At 40.6% G+C, this 20,314-nt stretch overlaps 1 protein-coding gene across 2 annotated transcripts in view; it reads left to right on the top strand.

Annotated features, from left to right (window-relative positions):
• Positions 1 to 2,695, top strand: part of ctnna2 (catenin (cadherin-associated protein), alpha 2) — a 404,887-nt gene extending 402,192 nt beyond the window's left edge. For both annotated transcript variants that reach the window (XM_048246926.1, XM_048246933.1), the window contains 2 exons: positions 231 to 365; positions 1,604 to 2,695. In XM_048246926.1, the coding sequence (XP_048102883.1) occupies positions 231 to 365; positions 1,604 to 1,891 (423 nt within the window). In that variant the 3' untranslated portion in view covers positions 1,892 to 2,695. The remainder of the gene's footprint in view (positions 1 to 230; positions 366 to 1,603) is intronic.
• The last annotated feature ends 17,619 nt before the right edge of the window (positions 2,696 to 20,314 follow it).

Genomic DNA, 20,314 nt, shown 5'->3' with positions numbered 1-20,314 from the left:
TTACACTATCTAAATGTGGTGTATTTAGAAACACAAAAATAGAAACACAAATATTTTCATCACCTGACAAAGACTGTCACATGTGTGGCTGTTACTTGTCAGACGATAAGAGCAGCACTGTGGCTATGCAAAAAAAAAAAAAAATGAAGACTTGAAAAAAAAAGACAGAAAAGAAAAGTGCTCTGCTTTGTTCAAGTTTGTCCATTATTCTGCTGTGGTCTTTTTTCTAGTGCCCAGACTCGGCATGCAAACAGGACCTGCTGGCTTACCTGCAGAGAATTGCTCTCTACTGCCACCAGCTGAACATCTGCAGCAAGGTCAAGGCTGAGGTGCAGAACCTGGGAGGAGAGCTCATCGTCTCAGGGGTGGGTTCATCTCACTGTTACTTCTCAGAAAGGAAACTCTCAATATGTTTATCAACTTTGTTTATGTAAATGATATGGTAGTAGGCTTGGTTTTGTCAGACTAGTTCTGCTTTAACTGCTGCTGCTGTAGAGACAGCTGCAAGTATCTATCTCGCTGTGCAGAATTTAAATAAGCTCGCAGTGAATCTGTAAGTAGCTGATTGGCTCAAATGGCAGAAGTCTAATTAGTGGCACTACTCTGTATCCTGGCTGAATTTCTATCATTAGTCATATACAAGTAGTGTACCATTGTACCATGTATAGGCTATATATATATATATATATATATATATATATATATATATATATATATATATATATATATATATATATATAATACATATCCAGAGAGTGTTAATTGCCATCTACCTCAACGTATCCTGCACACAGAGGCTGTTCTGGTTTAGAGAGAACTTCTACATTCTGTGACACTAAAGTCGCCTTTCCCTAACTTCATCCCTGTAGCCATTCAGGGTCATCTTGAACAGCAGATTTAACTGCTGAATGAAAGAGGCCTGTGGATTTGCCATGTCTCTCATTTATTATTGGCCCTGTTTTAGCATTCTCATTTTTAGTGCTTTAGCGTTCTCATCAGTCACACGCTCCAGACACACCATAACTGTTTCTGTATATGCATACAAATTACACATCAGACAAATCAGGCTTAGAGGGCCGTGTGTCAGAACTCCAAAACAGCATCCCTGGAGGGAGGGAAGAAGGATGTGTACTGTTTTGCATTGTAGATGAGTTTCTGCCGTGTAACTTCATTTACATTTATATTTACATTTAGCAGATTCACACGTTCAAAACAAATAGCAGCACTTTAAGAGCGCAGCATATATTTTATTAGTAGTTGCACTCTCTGGGAATTCAGCCCCAGCCACTGCTGTTGCTGTGCTATCACTCTCAAATGGATTTAGGGAAAGGAAATTCATTCTTCACATATGCAGACCCCATTGGATTAAAAATGTATATTCATTCCAAGTAAATCTACTGCTATTAAGTACATTTTGCCAGTAATCAGAGCATTGTAGAAATGATATTTTTGTGAAATTCCAGGTGACTAACACATATTTATTGATACAATATCGTTAACTCTACGCAGACAGGGATTGGATTGAGTGTTAACCGTGTGTTTTGTTTGAAGCTTGTTTGCTGATGGTGATTCTTTATGTGTTCAACGTTTCTCTCCTGTGCAGCTGGACAGCGCTACGTCTCTCATCCAGGCCGCCAAGAACCTGATGAACGCTGTGGTCCTGACGGTCAAGGCTTCCTACGTGGCCTCCACCAAGTACCAGAAGGTGTACGGCACAGCGGCCGTCAACTCGCCCGTGGTCTCTTGGCGTATGAAGGCCCCCGAGAAGAAGCCCCTGGTGAAGAGGGAGAAGCCGGAGGAGTGCCAGACTCGCGTGCGACGAGGATCCCAGAAGAAGCACATCTCGCCTGTGCAGGCCCTCAGTGAGTTCAAGGCCATGGACTCGTTCTAAAATGGCCTCGTTGCAAGGAAAAGTGGAAGAAAACGTGAGCTCTTTCCTCTCCTGACCCCCTCAATAACAACAACAACAAAAAGGATCCAAGCCCTTTTTTCCGTTTTGTTGTTTTGGTAATGGCCACTGGTTTTCGTTTTTGTTTTCGCGCTGGGCTACGGTGCAGCAAGGTCCACTCGTAGCCATATTTATGCCAAATGAGGATGGGCCGGCTATATTGCCTTGCACAGCTACCCAAAAGGGACACACTGAGGTCTACTCAGAAGCTTCTTCAAAAACCCCTTGAGGAGAGTACAGTTTACAGTTTGGCTTGAATTATATCAAACTCAGTTACTGTGGTGTTTATCTTCACTGGTATTACTGCTGACAGGCCATGTTGCAATTATATGAATGAAAATATTAATATATGGTATGGTAGTATCAGCCATAGCTGTTGAGGATATCAATCAACCTAAAAACAAAAAAGAGGGGCTGATACATTTCTTCTTATCGTAATATTTTGGTTGGAATACGACCAGTAGTAATAGGAATAACTTATGTTTAAAGTATTTTCTTTTTTCCTTGTTCCTAATATCCATATGATGCTCCAATAAACTCTAGTTTTACCATTTTAAAAAATAAACATTTATTTAAACATTCTCCTGTATCACTAACTAATATTGAAACCTGGTGGGACATCGTGAGCGTACTACATTTAGATATATGGACAGGTTTGACTAGTTTTGTGGTTTGCTCAGAGATTAGAATCCTGCATACCTTTATATTCACAATTCTCTAATAAACCCCTCAACTTGAACTTAAAAATAGTGTCTTTGTTCTCTCATTGTTGAATGTATCTGAAGTGTGCTGTTGATATTGCTAGCATAATATTTGATATAGTAGTTAGTGTTACTAGCGTTGCAGGACATTTTATAGTTAGTATTACTTGCATTGGAGTTGGATCTCTGAACGAAGCTATTTTACCTCCATGTTGGATTTTGACATGATTAGTCAGTACAGGTCTTCAGGCTGATGTGTGTGTGTGTGGGGGGCACACTTGCATGAGCTTGAGGCCTCTGCTCTCTCTTCTCTTTGTAGCAGTGCCATCTCGAGCAAAAGGAATTTAGAATATGGTCCTGCATATTTAATACCAAACTTGCTACACAGAAGTTCCTCTAGACATTTTTAGTCTCATTTTATTTTTATCTTGTTTCATCACAGAACTAACATCTCTTTCTGTTATGATGATACAATATGAAAGTCATCACTCAGGGTTTCGTGCAAAACGAGAAATCATTTTCAAGGAAACACTGCAAAGTAAGTGAATAGAACAGAACCTATTTTTTAAATGCTTGGAAAAAATGATGACAGTATGGTTGCATTGTATAAAGACTATAAATAGGGCCCCAGCTGTGGCGCAACTGGCTGGGGCACCTGCACCATATCCCGGCGACCCGGGTTCGATTCCCGCCCTGTGGTCCTTTTGGGATCCCACCCCTGCTCTCTGTCCCATTCACTTCCTGTCACTCTCCACTGTCCTTTCATTAAAGGCATAAAAAGCCCCCCAAAAAATATATACTTTAAAAAAAACTTTAACCTCTCCCTTTCGTTTTTTACATTTAATGTTTTAAAATCCTAACACTACAAAAAGCCCCAGCATTTAGAAAGTGGATGCTCATCGATGTACAATATTTGTCATTGTGATGATTGCATTCATCTTTCAGCATGGCCTTTGAGGTCCACCTTTGAGAGCACTCTGATTTTTCAGACAGCTTTAAAAGCTGGACATCACACTGTGCAATGAAAATGTTTCTTGGAAGTTGAACAGGCTTGGGACACCCATACAATTTTTAAGAAAGGCTGCATTCAGGAGAGAGCATCCACCGTGACTATTGCTGCTGGTGAAAAACATTTATTCAGCACTCCGAGCACAGGCCTTAACCCCCCCCCACACACACACACACACACACATTCACCCCCTCCTCCCCTCATATGCAAAAACAGGACTCTTCTCACACAAATCAGACAGGCCCCGCGGTCTAATTAAAGAGGGAGCCATGACCAGTGAGCGTGGACATCTGGGCACATCTCTCCGTCTCCCGTACTCCCAGGGAGGCAGTGGTAGCAAGGCGGCGTTTGCCACTAAGGAGCAGTTTGGGGGCTAGCGGATTACAGCGCTCTGGCAGCCTCCAGTCGGAGTGCCTCCAGCGGTGTTAATTACCGGCCGCGCGTGCTTACAGTTAGCCCCTAGGCAACACTTGGTCACAGGAAGGGTGCCCCATGAGAGCCCTTAAGAAATTCGGCAGACTCGAGAGCCAAATCCAGTTTGGAAGTGCACCATTGACCCCACTTCCAGCTCACTCGATTCCCAGCACCTTACTCCCCCTGCCACGGAAGCAACCTCACTGCCGCCATTGTTGCTACACTAAAGGTCTCTACACGCAACCATGGTAAGAGAGCACACTGAGGAAATATGTGCATGAGCAAAATAACTTGTCTTTTTCTCTCAAGGACATGTGGCATTTAGAATTATGACATTCCTGTAATATTAATCACAGCAAATCATATCCTAAAGATAAGGTTTTCAAAAGTTCGATTTACTGGAAACTCCAGTGTGAACACGGGAGAAAAATACACAAGTGTTCTAAAATAGTCTTTTAACATCTATTGCATAATTTTAACCATTCAATTCATTAAAGCAATGTAGGAATATCCCCTTTTGTCAATTTTCAATACATACAATGAACACTTAATTCACTTGCACTTAATTCAACTGACAGAAAGGTTCATGCTCCTACTTGCAATAATAACATCACATATACCAAGCATTAAGGGCTTACATCAGCAATGTCAGAAACTCCATTTGCCAAGTCAAGACCTATTCTAAAAATAAATGTTCTTTAATAATGCTGGGCAGATATACAGTAATTACCAGCTCATAAGCTAGCTCATGAAGCTATATCATGTGAAATTCCACCTACAGTATAGTCTAACCATGCTAGGAAAAGGTTGTAGAGTTAGCATCTTTCATTTGCATGTAAATTGGGCTTATTTGTGCAGAGAAATGTTTAGTTTTGACATAATTTTCATCAAGACAGTGTGATGGGTCCCATGCCTGTAACTGGAACGGTAATTGTTGCAGAGAAAGAGCTGCTGCTCAGAGAGGGTGGAAAATAAGGGAGCCTACATGAGGCAGTATGGTGTCCTGGCTCACAAGGACAGACAAAACCAAAGGGCACACACCACACTGCAGATAAGTTAATAGTACATACATTTATTTAGAGCGTTAACATAATAGACAAAACAATTGCAAAAGACTGGATATGTCAGTAGTCAGTTTTGTAGGTGAATGTATGGAAGCATTGAGTGAATGTAGAGGTGCTAAATAAAGAAAAAAAGGAAATAACAAAACCAAAAGACAAGCACTCAGGTCTGTTGCTGCCACCAACAACCCTACGCCCTGCTCTCTAACCCACAATGCATCAGGGTGATGTCCTAACAATTTAACAGTTAGAGGTGGAGACGAGCAGGCGAAGCTGATGAGGACACCATGGACTCGTCACAGGCAGGAAAATAAATCTAATTAAGGTGAAAGACAACACTGACAAGGAAGCAATCCTATCACATTTCTCTGTAAAGAAACACTAGCGTGTGAACACTAGCATATTTACTCAGCGTGATAAACATTTTATTTAACATTACGTGCATGCCTCCATTTGCTTTCCCAACCATTTTCAAATGTGTGTATACACAGCCTTACAAGGAACTACCCACCTACAACTTCCTTCATACTAGGAACCAGACTGGAGCCCAGTGTGAGAGGGGAGTGTGTTGGGGGCCAGAGAGCCGCTCCATGCCCGGGCACACGCAGCAGGCCCCCCACCATGCCCCACCCTGCCTCGGGCAGCGCCGCATCGCACTACCACTCCAGATGACCTTACTAGACCAAACTGACTTTGAGTGCTACTGAAAAATATATAACGTTGCATTTTATGAGCTTTAATCGCCCCTCCTAAAACATATAACTTATCTTCTGACATTAATATTTCAGCATAAAAAATACAGCGCCCGCGTTCCCTTACTGCTGCGGTCCTAGCTGGGTGAACTGGATTAAACTCTGGCGGCCGTGGATCTGCCCTGAATTAGACATGAGGAGGCGCCAGGACGTCTCCACCAACAGCACACGGAACTCGGGAGAGCCCAGCATGGCGAGGGAGGGGGTGAGCAAGGGGGTGGTCAGCAGGTACTAATGCTTTTGTCTGTGGAAGCCTCTGTGCTCAGCTACCACTGGGATCGTCATCTCAGTGGCTCATGGAGACTGACTCACAGACTGACTGACTCACATCAGGTTCTGCGTAACCGTCTGTCGTCATACTGTAGGTCTGTTTTGTCTACTGCACAGCAATGCACAGAGCAACACAGGATTCTATCTAGACTGATCAAACTATGCCCGCCCCCCACACACATCCCGCGCTATATTTGTTCATCTGTTAAAGTTATTCTATGGGTCGGCGAGTTACAAACCCACTAAAATGACACTTCTTTGGCTCTGAGTTATGAGATCCTGTCTTTGACATTCAAATATATCACAGAAACAGCAGCCATTCATCTTTATCATAAAAAAAAGTTTTCACTTTTTCACAAAAAAAAACCCAGATGGAACTGTTGACAGGAGCATGTTCTCTGTGATTTCTGCAGTAAGGAATTTCCATACCATAGGAGTTTGTCAAGTCTGAAGTTATGCAAGCAAACGCAAGCAAACCGGAAGGTACGAGTTAGCACACCCCTTGATGATAATAAATAACGCTAGCCACCAGCTTTGTCAACGTTAACTTTGCAAACTTATTGTTTACTATACTATAGGCTACATATGTCCGACTACTAACTAACTAACCAACAAACTTACTACTTTACTAAATCCGGTGTTAGGGTACTGCACATGTCAACAGTGTGTGGAAACTTTTACCATGCTAAAAAAACATCTTGTGAGAATCATGAAACATTACTTTATCAGAAGATATAGGCTAGCTCTCTGGAGATAATTTTTGCCTGTTGTGTACAGTTTCATTGTGTACAGAGGGAACAAGTAATGAGAAGTAGGCTATTTACAACGGCAAAGTAAAATATAAATATATCACGACTACAGGGGGAGGTCTAGAGTCACCAAAAATACCTGAAACCGATTGCTTTAAAGTCTATAATGTTGGTTTGGCTTTTCATAGATTCAATCATCTGCCATAATTTGAATTGAAATATTTTTAAAATGCGTTCATAGCAAAAATGGATGCATGTGATTAATCACAGAGTATGTAATTAATTTGATTTTGTTTTTATACCTTGACAGCCCTACTAATAACTGATATTACTACTAAATAAGTCAAGTCAGGTTTATTTATATAGGCCTAGCACATTTCATACACATAGGTCAACAGTAATAACACATAAAAGCATAGAAGGGCAATATAGTTAAAGAATAGTTCAAAAGGTTAAGATCATAATAAAAAGAAAACATAAAACACACAAGGTAAAATAATTTAAAAATAAAGAATAATTAATAACCAAAAAAAGGCAAAGTAATAAAATAAGTAATAAAAGTAATAAAAGACAAGGTAGAATAATTTTCAAGGCAGATTCGGAATTTGTAACTTGAAAGCATCTGAGGACAGGTCTTAAGTGTAGATTTAAAACTCTTATGTCCCTGCACTGGCTTCCAGTACAGTAAGTCACAGAATTGAATTTAAAGCACTATTGCTTGTTTATAAATCAGTAAATGGATAAATCAGACATGCTTCAGCAGTACACACCTTCTCGTCCTCTCAGGTCCCAGGTGAAAAACCTGCTAGTAAAACCTACAGTTAGAACTAAACATGGTGAAGCAGCTTTTAGCTGCTATGCGGCTCAGCTCTGGAACCAACTTTCGGATGACATCAAAAATGCCCCAACTGTAGCCAGTTTTAAATCTAGACTTAAGACCAAATATAGCAAAACAAACATTATTGCATTTATTATTGCATGGAGAGAAACTCACACAGAGCTGAAAAATTGCATTCACTAAAGTGCAAAAAAAATAATATAGTAATAAAAATAAGTAATAAAGTAATAGTGTGTGTGTGTATGTGTGTGTGGCAGCCATTGTTCGAGTGTGTTCAGCTTGAGTGATCAGGCGGACAGTGATGGCATCTTTGGGAGGGCACTAGGGGCCAGGTGAGGTCCTCGGGGAGCGCCCGCAGGTAAAGACTCTCTCACTGATCTAATGGAGGAGAAACGTCAGCCAGGGCCAGACCTCTGCTCTCTCCCATACGGAGAGCTGTCACACATTCCACTGCACCCTTCAGCTCACAGACCTCTCTTTCACTCATACCAGCCAACCATGTCTTCCTTGCCTCCCTCTCACCTGCCCCTACATCTCTATTTCTCTTGCTCAGCAGAGATTGCAATATTAGTGTGTGTAAAGTAGTATTTTGTTTTACCGTCATGCAGATTTGTGCATTTTTAATCTAGCATTTTAAAGGCATGTTTGTGTATGGTAATAGTGTCATTTTGATATGCATTGTGACCAACAACAACCGAGCGACTGCAAACCCTTGTCCCAGAATCCTGGACCTATGGGAACAGTGATTTATGTGACCGGACACAGACACACATACACACACACACACACACATACATACAGTACACACACACACACACACATGCATATACATACACACAGTCACACAGGGTCAAAGAACCTCACATCTCCCTTGTGTGTCATAATGCCAAGGATGTATGTCAAAATGTATTACAGTTTTGATGTACAATATACATTCCGTGTGTAAATAAGCAGTAATGCTTTGAAAAGGACATCTATGATACTCTCAACACCTGTGTCAGTGGCCCTTTTTAGTCTAGTGGTAAGTTCTTTTTTAAAATTCCATGACGTTAAAGTCAACATTATTTTAAAATGTTTGGAAATATGGCCGAAAGGTTTGGTGGTTGGAATGACAACTCAGAGAGGAGTCGTTGAAGCGGTGTTCATGGACATTTGCCGTTGTGTAACATTTTAATTGCATTAGTTTGACAAAATTGACCCTTTACAAATACCCTCCAACTGAATATTTCACTTACCATAACTTTTTAAATTTGCATTCATTCCTCAGTGCAGGGGTGGAACAGAGATTGTGACAGTGGTAAGACACAACTGGGGCTACAACATCCAGTCATTTGCATGTGTGCTTGAACAAAGGATGTAACTAAGAAAGTGTCAGGACATAACAGAAACATTTTCTTACATTCAATATAAGTTAGTTGTTCATTCTCAACAATTACTACATGTACGATGTAGCTCTATAGATACTTTAGTAAATGTGTAGGACTAACTCTCAACTCTCAATACCATGACGTCATTGACACAGGACGGTGTTTTGAACGATGGAACTTGCTAGTTTTTGACTGAACAACAACTCTTTCTAGATGCAGTCATAAATAGCTTGTTGGTTTAGGGACAGTTGTGTCATACCACGGTGGTTCTAGCTTTTCTAGAAACACACTCCTGGTTAAACAATACACAAATGTTGTCTTTTAAATATGGAGGGCGTTAGAGCAGCTATTAACACCACAACATCTCAATTAATACGTTATTAGTGAGGTGTTCATGATTAGTAAGGTGTTTATGAAGTCATATGTTTTAACACTTCATTTAGCCTGCATCCACCTGTTTCTCTGCCTTTAACAACAATACAAACAACGAATACACTGCAATGGAGGAAAGCGGTACACCTCAAACAAAACATCTGCAGAAGCATAGATCGATAAATGTCACGGCCCTGCAATAACCTCCTTGTCTAAAGTAAAGTCTTCATCAAACAGACTGGTTTGGCTCTCTACTGAGTGCTGAACAAATGGAATTCTATCCTTCAGCAACATCCACACCCACCATCAACGAGATGAAGCGACCACACACTGCTATACTTTAATTAAATCTGATAGGTGTGTGAAGTGTGAGAGAGAGGCAAATCCAACACACACACACACACACACAAACTATCTCTACCCTACATGCATAGTCATACACACTTAGTTCTATGAATGCTGGTCAAAGCCACAATAATGCTTGTGACCAATGATTTAAAATCATTTATAATGCTGTAGTTAGTGCATTATAATTACAATGAATGTTTGAAGAGAAGTTTGTAATACATTTCAAATTTGCACTATGGTATGCATGTAATAATCATCCTAGTGCTCCTGTACACACATGCATACGCGCACGCGCACACACACACACACACACACACACACGTTTTTGTTCACTCTCACAAACTGAATAAAACGGTCATTAATGTGAACAGGTCTTCTACTCAACACTTCGTCAGTATCGGTCTGTGTTTGATGCGTGTTCTCCAGATAACTCATCTGCAGACACATGCTCTCTATGGTCCCCCATGTGTTATTCTAACAGGAAGGATGGGGAGCCCCTGTCGAGCAGCGCTATGGCGTGTGATCATGTGTTAGCCTGTTATTACCTGACAGTCTCTCACCCTCCGCAGCCACCACGCTGTAGTGCCACCAACAGTAGAGCTGTCACCTCAGCGATAATTGGAGAAAAGTTCCAGCCATTACAGAAGCACTTTACAGGTGAATTGTAGAGGTATTACATTCTAATCTCTCCTTCTCTTTCTCAGCATGACCTGCGTATCCTGCACAGATAAGCGTTTTATCGTAAGCTGCCAACAGCTCATTTCCTGTACATACAAAGCATTATGTGCCCAGGCATTTGTGCAAACATATCATACATGACTAGCACACGTAACTAGTTAGAGGGAGCTCATCAGCAGAAAGAAAAAGGGAGAACTGGGATGGTTGTAATGTTATTATCCTGAGAATGGCCTCTGAACTTTAGGATAAGGTAGGTAGGATAAGGTAGGATAAGACTGTATGAACAATTTCCTCTCACAGACAAATGTGCTCTTCCATGAAGGTACTGTGAAATATTCCCATCAGGTTATTGTGTGTTTGGTTAAGATCGATACATTAATTTAAAAAATGCTAAGAGACATAGGAATGGGAATGGCCTTATTAACCCATCCATCTTGAAGGTGTAATCTAATCCAGATACATACAATATACTGTAGTTTTCTACTTTCCTGTGCCCCAGTTTTAGAATAATTATATTCTATAAACATACTTTGTAAGTACAGTCATACGTGATCAGATTCAGTTTTGGCACATTCAGCAGACAGTCAAATAATCATCTCCTAACTGTAACCAAGCACAGATCTAATGGACACTGAAAACTGAGCCAGACTCTCACAAAGGATGGCTGGTGCATTTGGATGCAAATGTAATACTGTGTCTGTGTCGATTCTGCCAGAGAGCCAGAGAGAGCTGTTGCCTTTAAGAGAAAATAAATACAAGGATATACACGCTAAACATAACGATAGGAGCATTACAGGAGACTAATATTACAATAAAGTTGTTCATATGGCCAGAGAAGCAAATATAGCCCTTGTTGAAATGTAAATATATGATGTACATGATTGAACCTAATAGCATAGCATTATGGAAAAAAGGGATATGCCATTACAATTAGCTTGTTTCATGTGTCTTTATATTATTCCATTGTTCCATTTTACCCCCTCAGGGATGGTTTGTAATACATTTTGTGTTTGCACTGAGGTTTAATAATAACCACACACACACATACACACACACACACACACACACACACACACACACACACACACACACACACACACACACACACACACACACACTGATGTCATAAGGACTTCTTCACTAGGAGTGATGAATGTTGTATTGCATTGTTCTCTTGTAAATGTGCATGTGATGTGAAGGCAGTGAAACAGGAAAACAAAGTATCATCCCCGGGTACTCAAAGTGGTAATACTCTAATTGAAGCGTCAGCCTGTGTATATCATTATCAGATCCTCAAGGAAACCCATTCATCTGGAGATGATGTGGAGTAGGCTACTCCTGTAACACCCCTTATCAGACATTGAAACAAAGTTATGAGTGACGTTTTGGGATGCAACCTCTCTGATGTCGCCTTACCCTAATTAGCTCACATAAGAAGCATCTGAAGCGATTTCTGCTGCTTTAAGAGTCATATCTGTGGCAGCTGTCATGCTCTGACATGATTATAGGGCTGCTGTGTTCCTCCAAAAAACTTCATCTGACACTGCCACCCATACACGCACGGCAATGAAGACTATGATCATTCGTAGGTCCCCGATGGTGGAACGAGCTACCACTTGGTACCTGATCGGCGGCATCCCCCTCTACCTTCAAGAATCTTTTGACAAACCCAACTTCATGCACTCACCACGTAGTTCCTTTTCTTTCCATTATCTCTTTTACTACTATTTTGGCTTGGTAATTAAAGCTGCAGTTGGCAAGTCTGACAAATTCAAGGGACTTAGCCAAAATGTTGAATGTTTACAACTCTCATGCCCCCTCCCCCACTACCACCGAGCACCCTCTCATCGAAGTTTGTGCTCGTAAGTGCGCTCCAGACTGTGATTGACAATCAGATCTCACAATGCCATGTTAAGGTACACATAGCGACAAATTATTCCACTGCTTGGTTGAATTTCCTAGCCTGGCGGGCCATCCTATATCATTGAAATGTATAGTCTGGAATCGAACCATTTACCTCGCTTAATCCAAGGGGCGGGCAGAGAATTGTCTTTCAAACTGCCTAGGCATGCAATAGGCCAGCGCTACGACCATATCCGTATCCGGTCGGCAAAACGGCAAATACATCCTTCTTCGAAAGGAATTACTTAAGTGCATTGTGTTGCTCAACTTTCAAAGAAAAGCACAAGTCCAACTCCTCCAAAGTTGACGCCAACGCCGATTCAAACAACCGCTCTTCGTTAGCCATAGCCACCTTCCTTGTTGTTCACCGTCACAGGACTGTCGTCTGTTAAGCCCGCCTTAAGACTCTCTAACAAAATAGAGCGCTGTGATTGGATGAAGTCCACGGTGTCAGCCAATAGAAATCCCTATGGTTTGATACTATAGGCTGAGCAAATTAACATGTGATGTGTCTGCATGTGGTAGTCTAGAGATTGGAGAGCAAGGGGCATTGATAAAATAACTCAGCTTTTGAATAACCCAAGACACCATGGGCGTAGATTTAGGGTGGGACGCTAAGGACTAGTCCTAATCAAAATTTTAAGATGACAAAATTGTCCCCACCAATATTTTAGCGAACTTATTTGTGCTGCTGTTTATTCCAACAGCCAGCACGACAGTACAAGAAACATCGTCATTTGATTGGCTAAAAAAACGAGGGGAAAGGGTTACTGGCGACCAGGCTTTCAAATGCGGATTTTACTGTGTAAAATAACATTAGTTGTTAGGATATTACCCAGGATATTGTCACAGCTAAACCTAGCTTCTGTAATCTTTCAACCAAAGTTAGGAGTCATGTTGGTGTGCCGCACGGACAGTGGCATAGGCTATAGCACAGAATAGAAGTCACCATCACTGACTGTTCAAAGTCAAAAGTCAAAGTCAAAGTCAACTTTATTGTCAATTTCTTCACATGTTCCAGACATACAAAGAGATTGAAATTACGTTTCTCACTATCCCACGGTGAAGACAAGACATATTTTACCAATTTAGGTCCACAGACAAACATAACATTCAAGTAAACAAAAAAGTAAGTAAATAAGTAAATAAGAGGGCACATATAATAATGAAAAAATAAGAGCAGCAAAATTTGGTTGAAATTGTGCATAGACAGTCAATAAAATACTAGTGCAAAGTCAGGCCAATAGAAGGCTTGGGTAGTTCTGTTTGACCTAAGTAAGAAAGAAAGTGGCATAGTGGTGCAAGTTATGTAAGAGCAGCAGAAGTGTTGTGTTTTCAGGACAACAACACCAAGTTGTAAAGTGTACAAGTGGAGTAGTGCAGGCGGCCATTTTGGGTCTAATGTCCAGGATGTTATGTAGCTGAGGGTAGAGGAGGGAGAGAGTTCAGCATCCTTACAGCTTGGTGTATGAAGCTGTTGTGAGTCTGGTAGTGCGGGAGCGCAGGCTTCTGTACCTCTTCCCAGAGGGCAGTAGATCAAACAGATTGTGAGCGGGGTGACTTGCATCACTCACAATTTTGGTCGCCTTTTGGGTGAGGTGGGTGGTGTAAATGTCCTTCAGGGAGGGGAGTGAAGCACCAATAATCCTTCCAGCTGTGTTCACTATGCGCTGCAGGGCTTTCCTGTTGTATTCAGTGCAGCTTCCGCCCCACACAGCGATACAGCTGGAGAGGATGCTCTCAATGGTGCCTGTTAATTGGGCTGCCAATCTTGCTGTCACAATAAACTATGGATCCGAGACATTTTCCTGTTCCTATATTCTGTTTATGTAGGGTAATGTATTTGTGAATGTAGCCTGCACAATGCAAAGAAATAAAAGATAAACTATGGTGCATTATACTTATATGAACATATCGTGAGGCACCAGATATCTCTTCTGTGATCTCATCCCAGAAAGATTTTCTTTGACTTGTTAGTTTTTTGAACATTTATTTTATCTAATGGCATTGCAAACATGATGAATTGAATCCACATATCCTTGCACTTGCGAAAACTATTTTTCACTAGCCTAAAACCGTGAGAGTGAAAGCTAATTGCGTTCACCTTCTAGGCTACTTAAAGTGACAGACTCAATTCGTTTTTTTTAGCCTACACACCACAAATGTGATGATATTAAAGACAAGTGTAGCCTAATATTTTAAATATCAATGTGATGTATTCAAATTACTAAATATGTTTAACTATTGCAGATCATAGAAACCTATGAGAACTATCACTTTGTGTGTGTGTGTGTGTGTGGAGGGTCAATCAAATTCTATGATTGCCACTGATGTAAATGATCTCACAAATCACACAAACCAAATCAAATTTTAAAAAATTGCAAAAGTATCGAAATTGAGATTCTTCACTTAGTATTGAAACAATAATGTTGGTATCGTGACAACAGAATTTGCAAGACACTGTGTCCACACATAGCCATTATTATATTATATCCACCCAGTGCTGTGTTTGTGTAATATTGAGGTTAACCCAATTTGGGTTATTGGTTATTTGGGTTATTTTATATCTTAGCGTGCCTAGTTTCCAACATGGAAACCAGTGATGGTAAACATAACAAATAAGGCTGGTCAGGTTGAAGGCTGTAACTCTCAGTTTTAATTTTGCACTAAAAAGGCCTACTGCCCACAACAAGGGAGATGAGAGGTGTATTGTAATGTAAATTCCACTTTGACATACAATCAATCAATAGAAGCAGTCATATAATGTATTATATCAAAACATACTGTGTAACAAATGACAGGTGCAAATGTCCTCCATTTTGCTCCTGTGACAGGATAAGTACAGAGATGAAGCTGGGAACACTATCACACAAAAAAACAAACTATGTTTACACCAGATGGGACAGGAGGTAATTGTGCAAGGAGGTTTGTCTGCGTGAACATGACAGATGACAAAACTAAGATGCAGATGGGTGTTAGGTCTTTCTGGAGAACTCACATGGTGCAGGCCATCCGCTGTCTTTTGCAATCAGTAACCAGTCACAAATTGCCAAAAAAGGAACAACCACAACTGCAAATGCATCTATGCACAATAAATGCACAAAGGTTTTGCACAATAAATGCACCAAGATGTCACTCCACCATCAACCCCCTTGTTTCTTCAGCTATGCTGTTTATTTACATCTGTTATTCACGGTCCCTCTCATCCTAGCTAGCTCAATAGGCCAACTTTTTTCGTTGTTTTTGTCCCAACTGAAACTGAAAACCTTGATAAAGGTTGTGTGCCGAAGCATCAGTTAATAAAGAAATAGAGATTAGTGGCTACTTTTTATTTGATAAACCCCCCAGCACCTCAACTTGTGTGTGTGTGTCCCTCCTTCAGGCCTTTTTATGCCAACTAAGTAATACCATCTAACAATGGGACACAGGTAGAAACAATCCATTTCAGTCTATAAATGTAAATCTAAGCCAAGGATCAAAGAAAATCATTAACAGATCAATCTTCTTTTAACTTCAGATCAGCAATGGGCAGTTTTGTTGGGTGCATAAATAGGGCTATTTGATGTTGATCAAAAAGGCCACTGACTTTATACATTGTGTGTTTAGTTGGACAGGTGAGGTATGCAAAGACATGGAAAATATTGCTTTTTAAAGCCCATTGCTAAACACTGGGGTTAAACAAGTATCAATAGAGGGAAAATAACATTCAGAAGATGTTGCACTGCACACAGTCTGGACTTTAAGATTCCAGTTCGAACTTCACAGAACTTCATCAATGTCTTGGTTTAAAGCCACACCTATGTGGAGGACATCAAACAAAACATGAAAAAGAGACAAAAAAGTTCTGTGCTTTTGTGAGCTTGTTTTGTGCTTTGATCTAGCCACACTCGGATGAGATCTGCTTTGAGGCACGAGCTGACAGCAGAGGGTAATTGGACAGCAAGCTGGCATTAGAGTCACAAAACAGGGAGGTCATTGTAAACAACATCTTTGGCACAGTGGTAGAACTGAAGCACATGTTACTTAAGAAAGGTTGCAGTTGCTGCAGAACTAGGCTTTGTTACATAAACAATAGGCCAGCAATCTGATTAGACCCAGTTAGTTATAATAATAGCATCAAAATGGAAAGGCAGAGGTTCAATATTGTTTTTTAAGATATAATCTTGGATAAGACTGGATATTCTCCACTCAACTCAAACACAACCCAAAAACATCATGTCCACCGAGTAAAATGGAACACAAAGTAACCTAACACAAACTAGCTGCAATCCTCCTGGAGATGGGATACAATCTGAGCATCCTGATGAGAATCCTATTGATAATGTTTGGAGCCCCATGGCGGTTATCATCTCTCTGAAGAAAATCAGGAAAAGCTTCAAACTGGTGAGATAAAACCACACACACACACACGCACACACACACCTATGACACTTTCCTTATAGATATGTGGGAAATTATGTTCAAAGATAACTGAAATGGACAAATCTAACTGTACTGGATTATTTCAAACAGTAATACTAAAAGTAAGCCTCTACAGTATAGTACAGTAATGTGCCAAAACAAATATCCGTTCTGTTGTCAGATTTTGCTATACTTGTCAGGAGTAAGTCATCGTCATTAAATAAACTGTAGTTATCAGTAACAGTCGCATGGAGCCATGTGTATTATGAGATCTAAAAGAGCCAAGGTGATGGATTCCTGACTCTGGACTTAATCATGAACATGTCTGAGTGTGGCATTTGTTGTCTCAGTGTGGCATGTCTTGAGTGTGGCATTTGGTGTCTCACTGTGGCATGTCTTGAGTGTGGCATTTGGTATCTGAGTATGGCATGTCTAATGTGGCATTTTGTATCTGAGTGTGGCATGTCTGATGTGGCATTTGGATGTTTAACTGCGCTGTCATCCACTAGAGGGTTGAAATTGTGACAAAGAAACTTTTAATTCTCATGAAAACTTGACACCTCTTGGTGACAGGTAGAATAAACAGCCCCCTGTTCTATTGGGGTGTGTGTGTGTGAACTGAGAAAGCCATTGGATCAGACACATTCTCCTATGACTACCCGCAAGCTCATCATTTCATTTGTTTATCTTGTGGCATTCCTCCAAGACTGAAACATCCGTGTAGTTTAGAGTACTCAACAACTGTGGCACTATATGACAAACAAGCCACACATTCCTAAGCAAAAAAAAGAAATATATTTAACTTGGCTTCTGAAAATCAGTTTTACCATCTCTTCCTCCTTCTTTCCCTTTTCTATTAATGTCATTATTAATCTCTGTTCACAGAAATATCAAGGGGAAGGCCACGATTTAATATATGAGAATACTTTCAACCCTGAAGTTTGTAAGTTATGAGGTAATTATGAGGCTGGTCTTATTCTTGGAGAGTTATCATGATTTGAAAAGGGATTAGGGGATATTTTTCATACAGCTCCATAAGCCTGTCATTAATGAGGAGTCGGAAATATCAGATGGCAATATCACGCTAAGCTAATATGAGCATTTGTGATTAAAATGGTGTGTCCACAATAATACGACAGAGAAATTTTCTAGGGTTAAATGTGTCAGCAAGAGGAGAAACAATCCGGATTCAGATAGAGTTCAGCATTAAGAATGCATCAAACGCTACTACCCATGCCAGAGTCGTAGAGTCGTCGAGTTTCCACCAATTAAGCTGGTCCCTGGAAGACCCTCTTCAGGCCCAAAGGACACATCTGTGGTTTGGTTGAGCTTCCCTAATTTCATTTTCTAGAGAACTCTGCTGATGCCAGAGGCTCTCTATCTCTCTCTCTCTCTCTCTCTCTCTCTTTTTCTCTCTCTCTCACACACACACACACACACACACACACACACACTATAAACCAAAAAGAGTCACAGAGCATCAGGCATCCTCCCCTATGTGCACTTTTATGGACCAGTGACACAATCCTCCTCCAGTGTGTAGGACACTGGGCCCTATCTCATGCTCTGCGCATCATGCCACCAGGCTGGACACAATGTGTGTTTGCTAGTTATCATCTTCCCATCCAGCATGCACGGACATCAACTTGGGCACCCGTGGGTGTGTCTGTGTGAGTGTGTGTGCATGTGTCTGTGTGAGTGTATGGCCACCTGTGGGTTTGTCTGTGTGAGTGTGTGTGCATGTGTATGAGTCTCTGTGTGTGTATGGCCACCTGTGGGTGTGTCTGTGAAAAAACGAGGTGTGGTCAGGCACACTGTATTGCTATTTTGAAGCCACTGGAAATGACTTTGCCACTGACAAAGAATATCCTGGTCTAAAGTAAAAGGCTAAGTGTTTCACTGTTATTTTGAGTCCACATTATCAAGAAATCTGACTTATGATCGGCTTATAGTAGCGAGACCCTTGCAACTCAATGCAAAGACTGATATTATGGTTGGCTGAATGTCTTTTGGATTTATTTACTCATTCAAGGGTTTTTGGGGTGAGTTTTATTTTACTCTTCATGTTTTCGATTGTAACTCCTTGTTAGTCAGAACTGTGAAAGTAATAAGTAAATGGAAGCCTTTGTTTTGTTGTTGCCTGTACTAGCTCGATATGCTCAAGACTGTACGCATGTATACACTTCTTGTCACACAGACACTTGTCTCAGTAAAGCAAGCTTAGCTTGAATCCTGCAGAGATTCCTTCTGCAGAGATGTGTTCATATTATACTAGCAATGTGCCATGGTTAAAGCGCCCCTGGCTTTTAAAGGGAATGAGAAGTACTTTCACTGGGTTTGGGTTTTGCCCAAAATACACCCATGATTAAATACAAAATGTTAGTACAGCTCTTTTGAACCATGTGCCTGGCTTCTGATCATTCATTCAGCTGTCAAACTAGCAAAAGTGGACTTGGACACACTCTAAATGCACTAAAACCATACGCTTCAGACAACGTGTATTACATAGTCAAAGTAGCTAAAGTGATTGTGATTGCCCAGTGATTGCATTGTGGTGGACGTTCATGAAGCTGAACTGGATAGAGAAGATGGACACAGACAAAAAAGACAAGGGATGGTGGATAGTCAATCATTCTGTAATGAACTGAAATTGATGGATTCATCAGTCAGAGGTTTACCCAGCTAACAATTTATAGTTTTTGGTTACGGAAACATTAGTTTTTGGTTCCCGAACGTTTCCTGAATGTTAGTTTTTGAGTAGGTTTCCCCTAACGTTATCTAAACGTTGCAACCTTTAGAGAACCTTCCCCTAACGTTCCCTAACCGTTGCAACCTTTAGAGACCTTCCCCTAACGTTCCCTAACCGTTGCAACCTTTAGGGAACCTTCCACTAACATTGCAACCTTTGCATACCAATTTTAATATTACTTTAAACTACTTTAAACTGCATGAGCAGGAATGCATTATTATATATTAGCAGGAATGAATGAACAGGCAAAATTGATTGGGATTTATAACTTTAATATAAAATATAAAATTATCAAAATACAAAAAAATATAAAAGGTAAATGTAATATATAAACATCAGACTCCATGTTAGCCAAGTATTTGACTTTGGTAGGTGCTCTATACATTCAACAAATAGACAGACATACTGTACAATAGAGACAACAATATACATTGTGGCAGATACCAACACAATATACAAAACAACTATACAAATAAGACATAATACCAGTACACATAGAGTGGGATGTTGAGTGCAAAGTAATAGTGCAAATGTAGTGTGCAAGACGCATATTGGAATGATAAAGTATGTAATGTGCAGGTGAATGGTCAAAGTGGGGATGACCCCACTTATCTGCAGTTCAGGAGAGTGACGGCAGTGGGAAAAGAGCTGTTCTTGTGTCTGGTTGTTTTTGTGTGCAGGGATCTGTAGCGCCTGCCAGAGGGGAGGAAGTTAAAGAGTGTGTGTGCAGGATGTGTGGAGTCTTTGGTGATGTT

The sequence above is a fragment of the Alosa alosa genome, chromosome 1 (genome assembly GCF_017589495.1).
Source record: "Alosa alosa isolate M-15738 ecotype Scorff River chromosome 1, AALO_Geno_1.1, whole genome shotgun sequence".
NCBI classification, from domain to species: Eukaryota; Metazoa; Chordata; class Actinopteri; order Clupeiformes; family Clupeidae; genus Alosa; species Alosa alosa.
The sequence above is the reverse complement of the archived record's forward strand: the minus strand, read 5'-3'. Positions and strand labels throughout refer to the sequence as shown.